This window comes from Pipistrellus kuhlii, unplaced genomic scaffold, assembly GCF_014108245.1.
Source record: "Pipistrellus kuhlii isolate mPipKuh1 unplaced genomic scaffold, mPipKuh1.p scaffold_m20_p_15, whole genome shotgun sequence".
Taxonomy (NCBI): domain Eukaryota; kingdom Metazoa; phylum Chordata; class Mammalia; order Chiroptera; family Vespertilionidae; genus Pipistrellus; species Pipistrellus kuhlii.
Genome location: NW_023425460.1, coordinates 11455965 through 11470570, shown reverse-complemented (window position 1 = coordinate 11470570; position 14606 = coordinate 11455965). Strand labels below are relative to the sequence as shown.

At 61.0% G+C, this 14606-nt stretch overlaps 1 protein-coding gene across 3 annotated transcripts in view; it reads left to right on the top strand.

Annotated features, from left to right (window-relative positions):
- The window catches only part of TSPAN15 (tetraspanin 15), a 48616-nt gene extending 35031 nt beyond the window's left edge, over nt 1–13585 (top strand). The window contains exons 4-8 of one of the 3 annotated variants that reach the window (XM_036438268.2): nt 1781–1876; nt 4651–4767; nt 11184–11231; nt 12607–12723; nt 13274–13585. In XM_036438268.2, the coding sequence (XP_036294161.1) occupies nt 1781–1876; nt 4651–4767; nt 11184–11231; nt 12607–12723; nt 13274–13423 (528 nt within the window). In that variant the 3' untranslated portion in view covers nt 13424–13585. The remainder of the gene's footprint in view (nt 1–1780; nt 1877–4650; nt 4768–11183; nt 11232–12606; nt 12724–13273) is intronic. The other 2 variants (XM_036438266.2, XM_036438269.2) reach the window with 2 other exon arrangements.
- The last annotated feature ends 1021 nt before the right edge of the window (nt 13586–14606 follow it).

Genomic DNA, 14606 nt, shown 5'->3' with positions numbered 1-14606 from the left:
GAGCCGGTCTCCTTTGCCTCCTTGGCTTTGAGCGGTGTGTCGGGAAGGACTTGGCACATGTATCCTTTGTGTCTCTCTTCCTGACTCTGCAGATGGGCGGGGAGATGGCTTCTCAAAGTGCATCAACCTGCCAGCGACCAGCAGGGTGACCTTGGACAAGCCACTTGGCTTCTCTAGGCCGCAGGGTGCTTGTGAGGGGTCCTAGGCCAGGGGCTGGCTCTTGCCCCAAGGCTGCAGCCATTGAAGTATGTCTTTGGGACAAAACTTGGGGCCTTGGCTTCCCCTGGGGTTAGCCACTTCCCACGGGGGATGCGATGGGTATGAAGAGGTGCCACGGGTTTGTGTCTTCTGGGAGAAGAAAGATCTATACTGGTAAGACCAGGACCAATACGGTCCCTGGCATCTTCAGAGGGACTTTCAGTTTATTTAAATCTCAAAGCCCTAGGAGGCAGAGGATGCCTCCCCACTTTGCTGGTGAAGAAATGGAGGCTCAGAGGTTAAAGGAAGTGCCTGAGGTCTGGGTGGCTGCAGGGCTGTTCTCGATCCTAAAGCCCGACAGTCCCTCTCCGTCTGGTCGTGGATCCTTGGAGCTGGCAGGTGCCATGCAGACAGGCCCGGGAGGCTGAGGCCCAGCGAGGGGAGGAGCTGTAGCGGGGCTCACAGCAGCAGGGCTGGGCCTGGACCCCAGGGCCCCGCGGTCCCAGCAGGCCCCTCCCCCGGCCGTCCTCGTCTGGCTCCGGAGGCCAAGAATGCCTGCTTTGTGCCGCACAATCTCGGTGATACGAGGGCCTCCCCGCTCTGAAGGCCCCAATTGTCCCTGTGAGCAGGGAGCTGGGCTGCCCACACCCCCGTCCCCACCCCTGCCCGCTGCGGGGCCTTTTGTGCTCCGGGATCTCACACAACAGCCGGGCTGTTGATCCGAAGGCCCTGGACGGCTGGGGGAGGGCGGCATGCCAGCGCTCTTCCCGGCGGGGATCGCCCCAGTTCCAGCCGGTTGGCGGGCCCGCTCCTCGGGGCCAGAGCCCTGCAGCCCTGGGGAGGGGCCCTCGGGCACTCGGGGGACCTTGTGCCCTGTCCTGGCTGGGCCCCTCGCCGGCTGCTCTGCGAAGTGGGGAGAGCCAGACCCCTCTCCGGCCTCGGCTTCCTTCTCTGTGAACACAAGAGTTGGATAGTTGCCGAAACGGGTTTGGCTCAGTGGATAGAGCGTCGGCCTGCGGACTGGAAGGTCCCGGGTTCGATTCCGGTCAGGGGCATGTGCCTTGGTTGCAGGAGGCAGCTGGTCAATGTTTTCTCTCTCATCGTTGTTTCTAACTCTCTATCCCTCTCCCTTCCTCTCTGTAAAAAATCAATAAAATATATATTAAAAAAAAAAAGAGTTGGATAGTAGAGAAGATTGGAGAGGTCTGGGGGGCAAAGAGAAGATTCCTCTCAGGCCTGCCTCTGGGCAGCAGGAGGAACGCCAAGGGCCGGCCAGCCCCACGGCTGCTTTGGGGCTGTGCACCCCCAGCTGGACCCCCTCTCAGGAAAAGGGGGTGAGTCCCTCCTGCTCAGTCATGGCAGAGGCACTCAGGCATCAGATGGGCGTTAGAGGCCCAGAGAGGGTGTGTGGGCAGGAGGTCGTGTGTGTTCAGGGTGCGAGTGAGGGGGTGCTCCGTGCAGGTGGGGGGCGGGGGGGCTTCCCAGGCACCTGGGCACTCTGTCCCAATGGGAACCTCTGGGAGGCCTCGGTTGGTCTCTGAGGTACGTGTGGTCCTCTTTTGTAATCTTTCTCTCTCAATAGACCATCGACTTTCTGAACAGCAACATTCGAAGAGGCATCGTGAACTACTACGATGACCTGGACTTCAAAAACATCATGGACTTTGTTCAGAAGAAGGTGAGCCGGGCTGTCTGCATCAGAGCTGTGCCTCCCGTGCGCTTCTCCCCCTCCTCCCTGCCCCGCCCTCGCTTGGGACCCTGCTCCAGAGGGGGAGGGAGAGGGGATGTGTGGCTTATCCATGCCCAAGCAGGTGGCAGACCAGCCAGGATGGGGCTGACCTTCTCAGCCAGTCCTCTGCCCACGGGCCTTGCTCTACCTGTTCCATGGACCCTCCCCCTAAAAGAATAAAAAATAAAACAATAGGGTGTAGCCACGAGCCACCCTGCAGCGTCCCGGGTGCCCCTCTCCAGCGGGCACATATCCTCCTTCCCTGAGATGGGAGAGAGCTGAGCTCTAAGCCACCCAGTGCTAGTCCCTTCTGCCAGCTCCTCCAGCGGCGGGAGCTCAGCCCCTGCCAAGCCCAGGTCAGCCCCAGGAGGAGCAGAGCCCTTCCCTGATCCCGTCTGTCCGTCCGGAGCAGAACAGACCTTCCCCTGCTCCTGCAGGACCCTTCTCGGACTGCGGTGACGTCATTTTGAATGCTGTCCCTCTCCCCCAAGGGCGGCCCACGCCTGTGAGCGCAGTAGCAGTCCTGCTCGGCTTAGACACACCTCATTTAGTCCTCACCCTCAGGCTCCTCCTCTGCCTGGGGGTGGGGAGGGGGGCACTGATGGCCCCTCCTCTTGGCGCCATTGTGGGGTTGCCTTGACTTGATTCAGAAGCCCTTGGAGCAGTGCCAGCAGGTGGCTACACCTCAGTCAGCAGGTGTCAGCGTCCTCGTGTCCTCCCAGGTGAGGGCAGGCAGAGCTGGGGGACTGTGAGCCTGCTCGGCCCCGACGGCACTTCCTGGGACATGACCTGGGGGGCTTCCGCTGGCCTGACCCCGGTGATAGCCCTCAGCGGGGACCGGGGACGGCGTCTCCCTGCACCCAGGGCCCCCGCCGTGGCCACGCCCTTGGCTCAGGGCTCTCCTGTGGCCGCAGCAGGTGCAGCCGCTGCGCTGGGAGGCCCTTCTCGGCCAGGGCCGTGCCTGCCAGCTCGGCTGTTGGGTGGAGCACGCGGCGATTTCATTGGCCTGGAGCTGGTTGGGGATTTTGTTTCTCCCAGGGTGGGTTGGGGGTGTGACTCACACTCACGGGCACCACTCGGTGTCAGGCCTTAGGCTGGGTGCGTCATGCACGGCCTCTCTGCAATCCTCGGCTCAGCTGCGCACAGCTGGGATTCCTCACCCTGCTTATGGAGGGGGGTCTGAGGCTCAGAGAGGCTGATCGCCTTGCCTGAGGTCACACAGCGAGGCGTGGTGGCCTGAAGGTGCGAACTTGGGTCTGTCTGGTTGCAAAGCCCTTTTGCACTGTATCACAGAGAGGCACGTCCAGGTCCTAAGACCTGATATACAATAATAGCCTCACCGGCCCCGGGGAGGCCGAGAAAGGTTGCGGGGTTTATGTTTCTGCCAGGACCCCCAGCCATACCACTCCCCGGGCTAAACCCTCCAGGGCCTGCCCGCCACTCAGAAAGAATACCGCCCCAGCTCCTACTGTTCTGCCTCACCAGGCTCTGTATGTCTGGCCTGAGCTGCCCCCCTCTCCCTCCCCCATCCCCCATCCCCCTCCCCCATCGCCCTCTCCCATCCCCCTCCCTCCTCCCCCTCCCCCCTCCCCCTCTCCTCGCTGTGCCCTGCACGCTGGCCTCCACCTGCTGCTGAAATACAACCGGCCCGTTGCTGTGCAGGGTCTTTGCGCGTGTTGACTTTTTCCTGTTGTTCGTGCTCCTGATTAAATGTCATCTCAGCGGCCTTTCCCGGCCTCCACCCTGAGGCTGCCCCTCCTGCTCCCTTCCTGTGTGCTCACATTCCGTGCTGTGCTCACCCTCGGACTGCCCCCGCTGGGTGTGTCCCATTCGGGTGGGCAGGGGCTGCGTGGCTCTGCTCACCCTGACGCTCTGGTGCCTGGGCACACTGCGCGCGCACACACACACACACACACACACACACCCGCAGAGAACTCCTCGCCCAGGCATCGGCACCCCTCCAGGGGGAGATGCAGGGGGGAACTCCTCTCCGGGGAGAATGGCACCACTTCTCTCGGCTCAGTGCTGAGCCCCGGGCAGGATGGAGGCGGGTGCCTCTCTGCTCAGGACAGGCAGCGCTGGGGCCAGCGAGGTGCAGGGGCCCCTGGGCTGTGGTGGCTCCCACAGAATCCTAGTCTCTGGGACCTTGAAGGCCAGCTTCTCTGGCCTGACGCCGGCCCTGGGACATGAAGATGGAACCCACTTGCCAAGGAAGGACTGGGCCCTCCCGTGCTCAGTCACCACTCCGACGCCCCACCATGGGCTTCTCCGCCTAGGCTTGTGTGCCTCTCCGGTGACGGGGTGCTCCCTGCCTCCACTCTGCCTGGGGAGTGCTTCCCCCTGACAGCCTCCAGGTCTGTCTGATTCCCATGTGGCTTATCCATCCCCAAGCAGGTAGCTGGCCAGCCAGGATGGGGCTGACCTTCTCAGCCAGTCCTCTGCCCACGTGCCTTGCTCTACCTGTTCCATGGACCCTCCTCCTAGAAAATAAGAATAGGGTGTAGCTATGAAGCCCCACAATGACACCAAGAGGGGGGACCATCAGTACCCTGTGAGGCAGAGGAGGAGCCTGAGGGTGATCAGGAGGGATGTGGCTCACCCTCCTGGGAGCAGGGTGAGCCACCTCGATGGCCTCGTCCGCTGCCAGGGCGCCCTCCCGCGGTCGGTCTGCCCGCGGCCGCCGTGCTCACAGCGGCTCCTTCCCCGCTTGCTTCCTCTCGCAGTTCAAGTGCTGTGGCGGCGAGGACTACCGCGACTGGAGCAAAAACCAGTACCACGACTGCAACGCCCCCGGACCCCTGGCCTGCGGGGTGCCCTACACCTGCTGCTTCAGGAACACGGTACCCCCTGCCCCCGGCCTCCCAGCTGGCCGGCACCCTCATCGTCTTTCAGGACAGGGTGCAGGGGGGTGGGAGAGGCCGCAGGTGGTGGTCATCGGTCAGGCTTCCCGGGTCTCATGGGCTCCTGCGGGGGTGAAGCCGGGGCCCTTCCTTCGCCAGCAGGGGGGAGTGTAGCCCCCATCCCTGGTGCCTCGCCTGTGCGGGCCTCGCTAGGTGACTTATTATTATTGATTTCAGAGAGAGAGGGAGAGATGGAAACATTCATGATACGAGAGAACCATGGATCAGTTGCCTCCTGCACGCCCCCTACTGGGGATTGAGCCCAAAATCCGGGCATGTGCCCGGACCAGGAATCAAACCTGTGGCCTCATAGTTCATAGGGTCTATGTTTAACCACTGAGCCATGCCACCGGCTGTCTAGGTGCTTTAGTTGTATTAACCCACGTAGTCCTGTCCGCTACCCTGTGAGGTAGGTGCTGTTGTATCATCCACCGAACAGGAGAGGAAACGGAGGCAGCAGCAGGTGGGCAGGGCTGGGACAACGTGCAGGCAGCCATCGCTGGAGCTGTGCTCGGGCTGCTGGACGAGCCGGGCCGGGAGCAGGAGAGGACTAGGGCCAGGGTGGCTCAGAGAGGCCAGTTCTGCCTCCTCAGCCGAGGGCCAGCGCCGGGCCTGCCTTAGGCGTCTCCGGGGCTTGGGGGCGTGGTGATTACCAGTGACAAGGCCTGGAAGTGGGGCTGGTGACGTAAATGCCATCAGAGGCCTGCCAACCCTTCCCCTACTTAGCTCCTTGGGAGGCAGTCCCATGTAGTCACCGCTGACAGAGGGGAGAGGCTCCGTCCATCTTCTGTGTTTGACTAACGTGTCCCAAAGCTGCCCGGTGCCCGGGCCGGAATGAGGCAGAGAGCTTCGCCATGACTCATGTCCGGACGATCCTGGAAAATGTCTCTTCGGCCGTCTCCGTCACTCTGTGCCCACCAGCGGGTTCTGTAAACTGAGCAGCCGGTGGCGAGGGTGCGGCCTCGCCTGGGAGTCGGGGAGCCAGTGACAAGTGTCTGAGACCTAAAAACAAGCTGGGGCGGGGGGGAAGGTGTGTTGGAAATTTTAGCTGCCATTTTAGGGGAGTTCTCTGGGCAAAGGGGTGCTGGGAAGGAGCCCAGTGATCTGGGGTGGGGGAGGGCTGTGGGAGGTGATCCTGAACTTCGTCACCCAGGGCAGTGGCACCTGAATGTCCACGCTGAAATGTGGAAGCCCAGTTTTCACTCATCCATTCAACAAGTGTTTATTGAGGACCAGCTACTTGCCAGATGTGGTTCTGGGTTCTGGGGGTTGGTTCTCAGGCAAACACACAGGGAACTCTGTCCTCCTGGGGAAAATGGACAAAACACATAACAAAGGGGGATGTTAGAAGGTGACAAATGCTACGGATAAAAACAAAGCAGGAACACGAGAGGTTGCCGTTTTAGATACTGAGAAGGTGGGTTCTCCATGACACCGTAAGAGGTGGGTGCAGGGAGGCTGGCTAAGGGCAGGCGAGTGTGGTGGCCCAGGCGCCACAGGTCAGCTGTCGGGGCAGCAGGCTCTGCGATTCGGGTTCGTGAGCAGGAGGCTCAGCAGAAGGTGCTTTCGGGGTCAACACCCGTAAGGGAGCTGACAGAGGCAGAGCTGGGCAGAGCGGGGAGCTGAGCAATGATGCAGACCCAGAAGGCACCTCAGTTGAATCCCTGTGGATTCCCTGAGTTGCCCACACTGGGACACGGAGCCCAAGGCTTCATGCCCACCGGGACCAGGCGTCGCAGGGGTCCAGTGTCCCACCTGGGAGGACTGCTGGCTCTGTGCGGCAGAGACACAGAACTAATAGGACTTATGCCTGTGCGTGTGTGTGTGTGTGTATATGTATGTGTATGTGTTGTGTCTGTGAGTGTGTATGTGTGTATGTGAGTGTGTGTGTATGTGTGTGTGTATGTGTTGTGTCTGTGAGTGTGTGTGTGTGTATGTATGTGTATGTGTTGTCTGTGAGTGTATATGTGTGTATGTGAGTGTGTGTGTATGTGTGTGTATGTGTTGTGTCTGTGTGTGTGTATGTGTTGTGTCTGTGAGTGCGTGTGTGTGTGTGTGTGTGTGTGTGCAGCGTGATTTATCATAGGGAGTCGGCTCACAGAGTTATGGAGGCAAGGGAGTCCTGAGAGCTGCAGGGTGAGTCAGCAAGCTGGAGACTCGGGAGAGCTGAGGCTTTGTTCTGCGCTGAGCCTCCGGGCCTGAGATCCAGGAGCGGCTGGTGTGGGCCCTCTCTGAAGGCTGGCAGGCTGGAGACCAGGGCGAGCTGGGGTTTCAGGTCAGATCTGAAGACAGTCTGGCTAGAAGCATTCTCTATAAATGGGGGCGAGGGGCAAGAGGGCAGCCTTTTTGTAAATGATTTTTATTTTTATTTTATTTTTAAATATATATTTTATTGATTTTTTTACAGAGAGGAAGAGAGAGGGATAGAGAGTTAGAAATATCGATGAGAGAGAATCATCTATTAGCTGCCTCTTGCACACCCCCTACTGGGAATGTGCCCACAACCAAGGTACATGCCTTTGACCGGAATCGAACCTGGGACCTTTCAGTCCGCAGGCCGATTGGCTCTATCCACTGAGCCAAACTGGTTTCAGCTTAAATTGATTTTTAGTGAGATGGGGAGAGGGAGAGAGCAAGGGAAACATTGATTGGCTGCCTCCTGCCCTTCCCCTATCAGGAACTGAGCCTGAAACCCAGGCGTGTGCCCTAACCAAACAGGCGACCTTTTAAAGCAGGGGTGTCGAACTCAATCAGAGAAGGGGCCAAAATCTAAAATCCAGCCTAAATCGCAGGCCGAATGGTTTACTGAACAGTCATAAACTGTCATTGTGATGGAAACGCAGCGGAGTGCAGTGATGACAGCGCGGTGCGGGCAACATTGCAAGGCCTGGCGGGACGGATTTGGCCCGCGGGCCTTGTGTTTGACACATGTGTTTTAAAGGCTCACTGGACGATGCTCTGCCAACCGAGCCACGCCGGCCAGGGCAAGGAAGCCCTTTTGTCCGAATCAGGCCTTTCACAGACTGGACAAGGCCTGCCCATATTAGGGAGGCCAATCCACTCTCCTTGGTCTACTGATTTGTTACTCTCGTTGGAAAAATACCCGCACAGAAACACCCAGGATAATGCTTGGCGAACTATCTGGGCACCGTCAAGCTGGGTCAAATCAACACATAAAATTAACCACACGTGACGGTCACTGCGGGGGGCGGAAGGGGGGGCTGACAGCTAAGGGCAGCAGCTGTGGGTGCCGGGCAGCTCCTCCCAGCACCCACCACTCCAGGCAGGAGGAGGCAAAGGCTTAGGGCCAGGGGGCGGTTGTGGAGGAGGCAAACCGCGTTTTGCAAGTGAGACAGCAGGATTTGCTGACAGGTCGGGTGTGGGAGGTTGGTGAGAGGAAACCGAGGAGAACTCCCAGAGTTTGGTCTGAGCTATGAGAAAGGTGGGGCTGCCGCTGCTGGAGGGGGAGGACGACAGGGACAGATTTGGGGGCGTCAGGAGCTCAGCAGGGACACGTGCGGTGTGAGAGCCAGTGTGACGTGCCAGCAGGACGGTCAGGGCGGTTGTTAGCGAGAAGCCTGGAGTCGGGGGAAGTGGCCAGGCTGGAAGCGGACACACAGATGCCGTCTGCAGAGAAAGGGAACGGAAAGCTGGCCTCCAAACGGGGACGCCCGTGGGGAGCTGCCCGCCACCCGGCCGCGTGGTCTCAGGTCCCGGAGCACAAACCTGCTGGGTGCCCCCTCTGCCTCCCGCACGGGGGTGATTTTCTCTACATGCAAAAGGGGGGTGGGTTTCCTTCCTCAATGGAATCGGGTCCATCCGCATGTGATTCTACTAGTTTTATAGGATCGCATTCAGCCAAGGTTCTGAAACACACAGAACAGAAACCTAAACTTTAAAACATAATCAGAGCCAAGGGAAATGTATTCTGAAGTAGGAGGGCTGGGTGAGGGAGAAAACGTGGGATACTGACCATCAGCCTACAGCAGTGTTTCCCAAAGTGTGGTGCGCGTACCCCCAGGGGTACGGGGGGAGTTTGGTGGGGGTACGCGCTGCTCCGGAGTTTGGTGGGGATATGCACTGCACGGTGCTTAGCTGCGCCTAATTCTACGTTCTCATGAGTACGAGGGGCACTCAGCGTTACGAAAGTTATAGAAGGGGTGCACAGATGTTAAAAATTTGGGAAACACTGGCCTACAGGCTTGTGGAGTCCCTGAAAACGAGCCTCGGGTTTGGTAGCTGGAGCTCCCTGCAGCCGGAGGGAAGGAGGTGTGCCTGCTGCCCCGGCAATGGGCAGCAGGGTCGCCGTTCCCCTGCGCTCAGCTCGGAAAGAGACGTCCTAACAACGGGGCTTCCTAGAGGGTTTGGGCAGGACTAGTCCCTCCCCCTGAGAGAGTTCTTCCTGCCTGGGTGGCCCCTGGCCTGCAGCATCGGCTCTCCCTGGGGCAGGAGCCCCGCCTCAGCTCTCCGGCTCCCTCGGGGGTTTGAGCCACAGAGCTTCCCGTTGGCTTGTAAATATCGATTCTGTGGTCACGCCCAGGCGGGCTTGACCCTGGAAAAGCCCATGACTGCTCTTTATCCCCCTCCTGGGAGGGGAGCTCTCCTGGAAGGGAAGGCGAGCCCCCCCCCCCCAGGGCGGAGGGAGGGTCCTGGGCTCCTGGGTGAGGGACACCTCTGCCCGCGGCCGCCTGTCCGCTGCTCCCCGGGGCAGGAACCACAGGGAAGTCACTCTTGTTACATGCCACGGAGTTTGCCTGTTTGTTATGTCCACGTCTCCCTTTTCCGAATAGAAGTTCCCTGAAGGAAGGACTTCCTTTTCTTCGTCTTTATTCCAAATACCTAGGGCAGTTATGGGAACTGTGTGCAGTCCATATTTGCCTGCGTGAACGAACAAACAGGGTGGGAAGCGTCCACTCCCATGGAGAGCCCAGGTCCCTGCTCCTGGCCTGACCCTGGGGGTCACGTTCATGGCCTGGAGTGGCGAGAATGCTCCATGGATGTGGGTGGTGCTGGGGCCCGGGGCTCCTGGCGGACAGTTGAGACTGGGGATGTTTTGCTCACCGGGCCCTGGAACGTAGACTGATCTGGGTGATGTCTGAGTTGCACCTGCTTCCTCCTGGCCCTCCCGGAAGCTGGGGTTATGAACAAAGTTATAAACAAAGTCCCTCCAGCTGGCATTCCCGGGCCCTCCTGTGTGCCTGGCCCGGGGACAGGCACTTCAAGTGCATATCTCACTTGATGTTCAAAACGGCCTCATGAGGTGGGTTCACTGACCACCGTTGCTTATGGAGAGGATCAGGGAGCCTATCATTCATTCATTCATTCATTCATTCAGCAAACACGTATCGACTCCATGTGCCAGCCCCTCCGCAGCACACCGGAGGCTGGTCACAGAGCTCAGAGTGACCGTGGGGTCTGACCAGGCACCGTGATGCCGGAGGCCACGCTGCTGGCACCCTGCCCCCCAGCAGCTTTCCCTCAGAGGGGGAGGGCGGGACCGGGGCACCCAGCTTCCTCTCGCCTCATAGAAGGAGGAGACCGCTCGGGCCCACAGGCCTACTGGGAAGGGCTTTGACGGGGTCCAGGGCGGAACACAGCTTTCCCTGCACCTAAGAGTGTCAGCATCAGTTCTTGAGAAGGAGTCTCTTCCCAATAAGGGACTGGCGGGCACTTCCACTGGGCAGTCTGCTGGGGCGGGGCAGTGGGTCAGGGGTCCCAGCCCTGCCCTCAGATAACCCAGCACTGGCCAGCCTCGTGGCTGTGGTCTGGGGTTTTCCTCCAGGAGCCGGCAGGGCAGGCTAAGCCCAGCTCGACCTCTGAGACAGGGCATCTGCCTGCCAGCAGAGCTGTGCCCCGCGGGGCCGCGGTGGGGCAGCCTGGACGGCATGCTTTTCTCTGGGTTCCTGGGCTGCCGCTGATGGAGGTGTGGTTCCCACCAAGTGCTGAGAACTAGCCTTCCCACCATCCCTCTATGGTAAGGTGACCAGACGTCCCGCTTTTGGCAGGACAGTCCTGATTTTTAACAATTTGTCCCGCATCCCGCGGCATTTTTTTTTTAAAAATGCCGCGGGACGCGGGACAAATTGTTAAAAATTGGGACTGAACATTGTTAAAAATTGGGACTGTCACACCAAACGCGGGATGTCTGGTCACCTTACCATGGGCATTTCTTAGCGGGCGGGCGGGCGGGGGCAGGCGGGGCGGGGAGGGGGGGGGAGATGCAGACCCAGCCAGACTGCCAGGAGGGATCCCAGCTGCAGCCATACCGACTCCTCCGGGCTCTCCCCATGAAACGGGAGGATGCGCGTCCGACAGTGCGCACCGCCCTCGTCCGCTCACACGCCTTTCTCTTATAGACAGAGGTCGTCAACACCATGTGTGGCTACAGGACGATCGACAAGGAGGTAATGTCTTCCGAGTCTCGGGAAGGTTGCTCTTCCTGTCCCCTCCCCAGGGTGCCTGCAGGGGCCCCTCAGGGTGAGCTCCTGGCTGCTGGGATGTCCCAACATCTCTGGCTGTGGACAGGAGCCGGGGACTGGCAGGGGTTCCTACCTCTCCCCAGACGTGGGTTGGGGGGGATGCGTGGGTCTCAGAGCGCCATGGGCCCCTTGGCTGGGAGAGGTCGCTGGCCAGGGTTTGCACCTGCTGGGGACTTGTCGGTGAGGCATGCTCGTGTGCCCAGTGTGCCCAGCGCCGGCCTGCCTGCCTCTGCCCTCAGAGCACCCATTTGCAGATGGCCTCCCCCGGGTTCTCTCAGCCGGGGACCCCGGAGGCACTGGAGGACAGAGCTCTCAGGGGTCCCTCCTGGGTCAGCTCTCCCTGCTGGGAGAGAGGTCGAGTGCTGAGGAGGAGCCGACCGGATGCCCGGGTGCCCGGGTGCCTCTGGGCAGTGGCTCTCGCAGTGCGGGCCCAGCAGCAGCAGCAGCACCAGGAGCTCATTAGAAGCACATTCCGGGGTGGGGCCGGAAGGTGGTTTGGGCCCACACTGCCCCTGGAGAGCCACAGGGCGGCCGTGGCTCTCAACCCATCAGACCCGTGGCCCGTGATTGTACGAACCTCTTGGTAATGCCCTCGACATCCTCCTGAGATGAAACCCACCGGCAATATAACCTGTGACCCACCTACACGCCTCGTTTCAAAACAAGTGGCGCTGACCTAACTGAGATGGAAGGAGAAGCGAAACAGAACAACGTATAACCATGCAGCACATTTCCACACTGCCGCTGGAGACACGCTGCGGTCGTGTGTCTGCACACAGACGCGGCGGCTGCCATGGTGGCACCTTGCATTATTTTTGTAGTTAATGTGTTTTGTTTTGTGTTTTTTTTTTTTAAATGGCGGACGCTTCTCAAGAAAGCTCTGCACAAAATAAATTATAACCGCCCCTTTAATTTACATAGTGGTGCTTCTGCAAAATTTCAGGGTCGGTGCCTGGAGGCAGGCTTTTGGCTCAGAGAACTAGGAGTGGGTTTTCACCCCCAGGGGACATAGGGAGCCTGGGGGACATAGGGAGCAGGCAGGCCAGGAAGTGGGTGAGGCAGGGTTGCCGTGGGCTCTGGAGCCCCCTGGTCCGCAGCCCCGTTCGCCGTGACCGCCAGCAGTGCCACCCTCGTGGGAACACAGCTTCCCACTGAGACCCGGCCATCTGGACCCACCTTCTCGCATGCATGTGTGCAACGGGTTCAGGGAGGCGGAGGGGCCTGGCCGGACCTCGAATGGGTGGTCGTGGGGCCCGGGGCGCGGCCCGGGGAGGCGCTCAGCCGGCTCCGTCCCCCGCAGCGCCTCAGCGTGCAGGACGTCATCTATGTGCGGGGCTGCACCAACGCCGTGCTCATCTGGTTCATGGACAACTACACCATCATGGCGGGCCTCCTGCTGGGCATCCTGCTCCCCCAGGTGGGCTGGGCCCCTCTCCACGCTGGGCGGGAGGGGAGGGAGAGGGGAGGGCGGGCTGTGGCTCCGATAAAGGGTGACAGGTGAACGCAGGGTGCGGAGGAGGCACCAAGGGGCCGGTGAAGAAGGCTCTTGTACCGGCAGTAGCGTTGCTTATAAGCTCTTCTGTGTGCTGCCCAGGTAGGTCCTGCTATCATACCCATTTGTCAGAGGAGGGACCGAGGCTCGGCAGGGTTCAGTGACTCGCCCCAGGTCCTCCAGATTGTGAGCGGCATAGCTGGGAGGGGACAGGAATCCCAGAATGGAGGAGCCTCTGCGGATGGGCACAGGGAGGTCTCTGGGGTTTCCTGGGAGGGCAGAGGGCAGAGGAGGGCCCGGGGCGGGGGGCTGCTTGACAGTGGGATGCTGGGAGAAGGCTGTGCTCTGGGGTTTGGGGGTCTCCGGTGCCACGTGTGCTCCTGCCTGGCGGCCTGGGTTTCTGGGGACAGGCTGCCAGGGAGGGCCGCCCGGATGCCCCGCAGGCTCTCACCCGCCCGCCCTCCCTTCTCCTCAGTTCCTGGGGGTGCTGCTGACCTTCCTGTACATCACGCGGGTGGAGGACATCATCACGGAGTACTCGGTCACCGACGGGCTGCTGGGGCCCGGCGCCAAGCCCCGCCTGGACGCGGCGGGCGCAGGGTGCTGCATGTGCTACCCCAGCTAGGGCCGCCGGGGGCAGGGCGGCCGGAGGACGATGCCAGCGCAGCCCTGCCTCGTGGGCGCCGGACAGGACAGGGGTCCTCTCCCTGGTCGGCACTGAACAGAGCCTGGCTGTTGGCTCTCGTGGCTGGCTGGGGCCTCCCGTGGCCACTGGAGGATCGAACCTGAGCCTCCCCAGCTCCCGTCTGCGTCTGCTCACTGCGGGGCGCGGGGAACCGGGTGGCCCTTCCCCAGGCCTGGGCCTCGGGGAGGGGACTCCCCGCGCTCAGCTCAGGGCCGAGGCATTTCTGGCCGTGCCTTGGCCTCGGATGTCCCTCTGGGGCGGTTTTCCGTGGTTTGTGAGTGGGGAGAGGAGAGCAGGTGTGCCCCGGCGTGCGGGAGTGGGGGTGCACACCCAGGTCCCCGTCCCTCGGCCACGCCCCACGGCCAGGGGGGCCTGGTCCTCAGCCTCCAGGTGCCTTGAGCCCTCCCCCGGGGGCTGCCGCTTTGCTTGGTCCTGTTTTTTTACACGATTTGGTAACACTCGTTTTGTACACGGTTAACAGGAGTTCCTGACTAATCAGAGCTGGGTGCTTCCCAGCACTCCACTCTTTTCCTCCCAGCTGGTTTATTAATCAAACAATAAAGACTTCATTTGTGTGTGTGTGTGTGTTGCATTCGTGCCGTTGGGTGCGGGGCGGGGAGGTGGGGGGGAGGCTTGAACCTGGGCCCAGCAGCCCCTGTTGGTGCAGGATCGAAGGGGCCCACCCCGGGGCCCAGGTTTGGGACAGCGGAACCCTGAGGCCTGGGAGTCTCGGCAGCGGGCCCCGGGCTGCCCGCTCCGGGCCGGGAGTGGCCTCTCCCGGTCTCCGTTCTCCAGTGTTGCCACTTAAGGAAATGAAATGGCTTTTCCCAGCCGTGCCTGTGGGCTGGGCCTTTCCTGCTGGGAATCGGCTGGTGGGAAACCTCAGGGGAGGAGGCAGCGATGACTGCCTCCTTTATGGACTGGGAGGCCGAGGCCACGCCACCTGTGGCCTGAGGCGCCTCCTCGGGGAAGGGGCGAGGGGAGCTAGGAAAGCCTCTGGTCTGGGAGGAGCAGGGCCCACGGCCCACGGCGGTGTCAGCCCCAGAGTGACGGTCCCTCCTTCGGGAGGCAGTGCAGTGGTTCCCAGGACGGGGTGGGGCCGATGGCTGCGGGATGCCCAGCA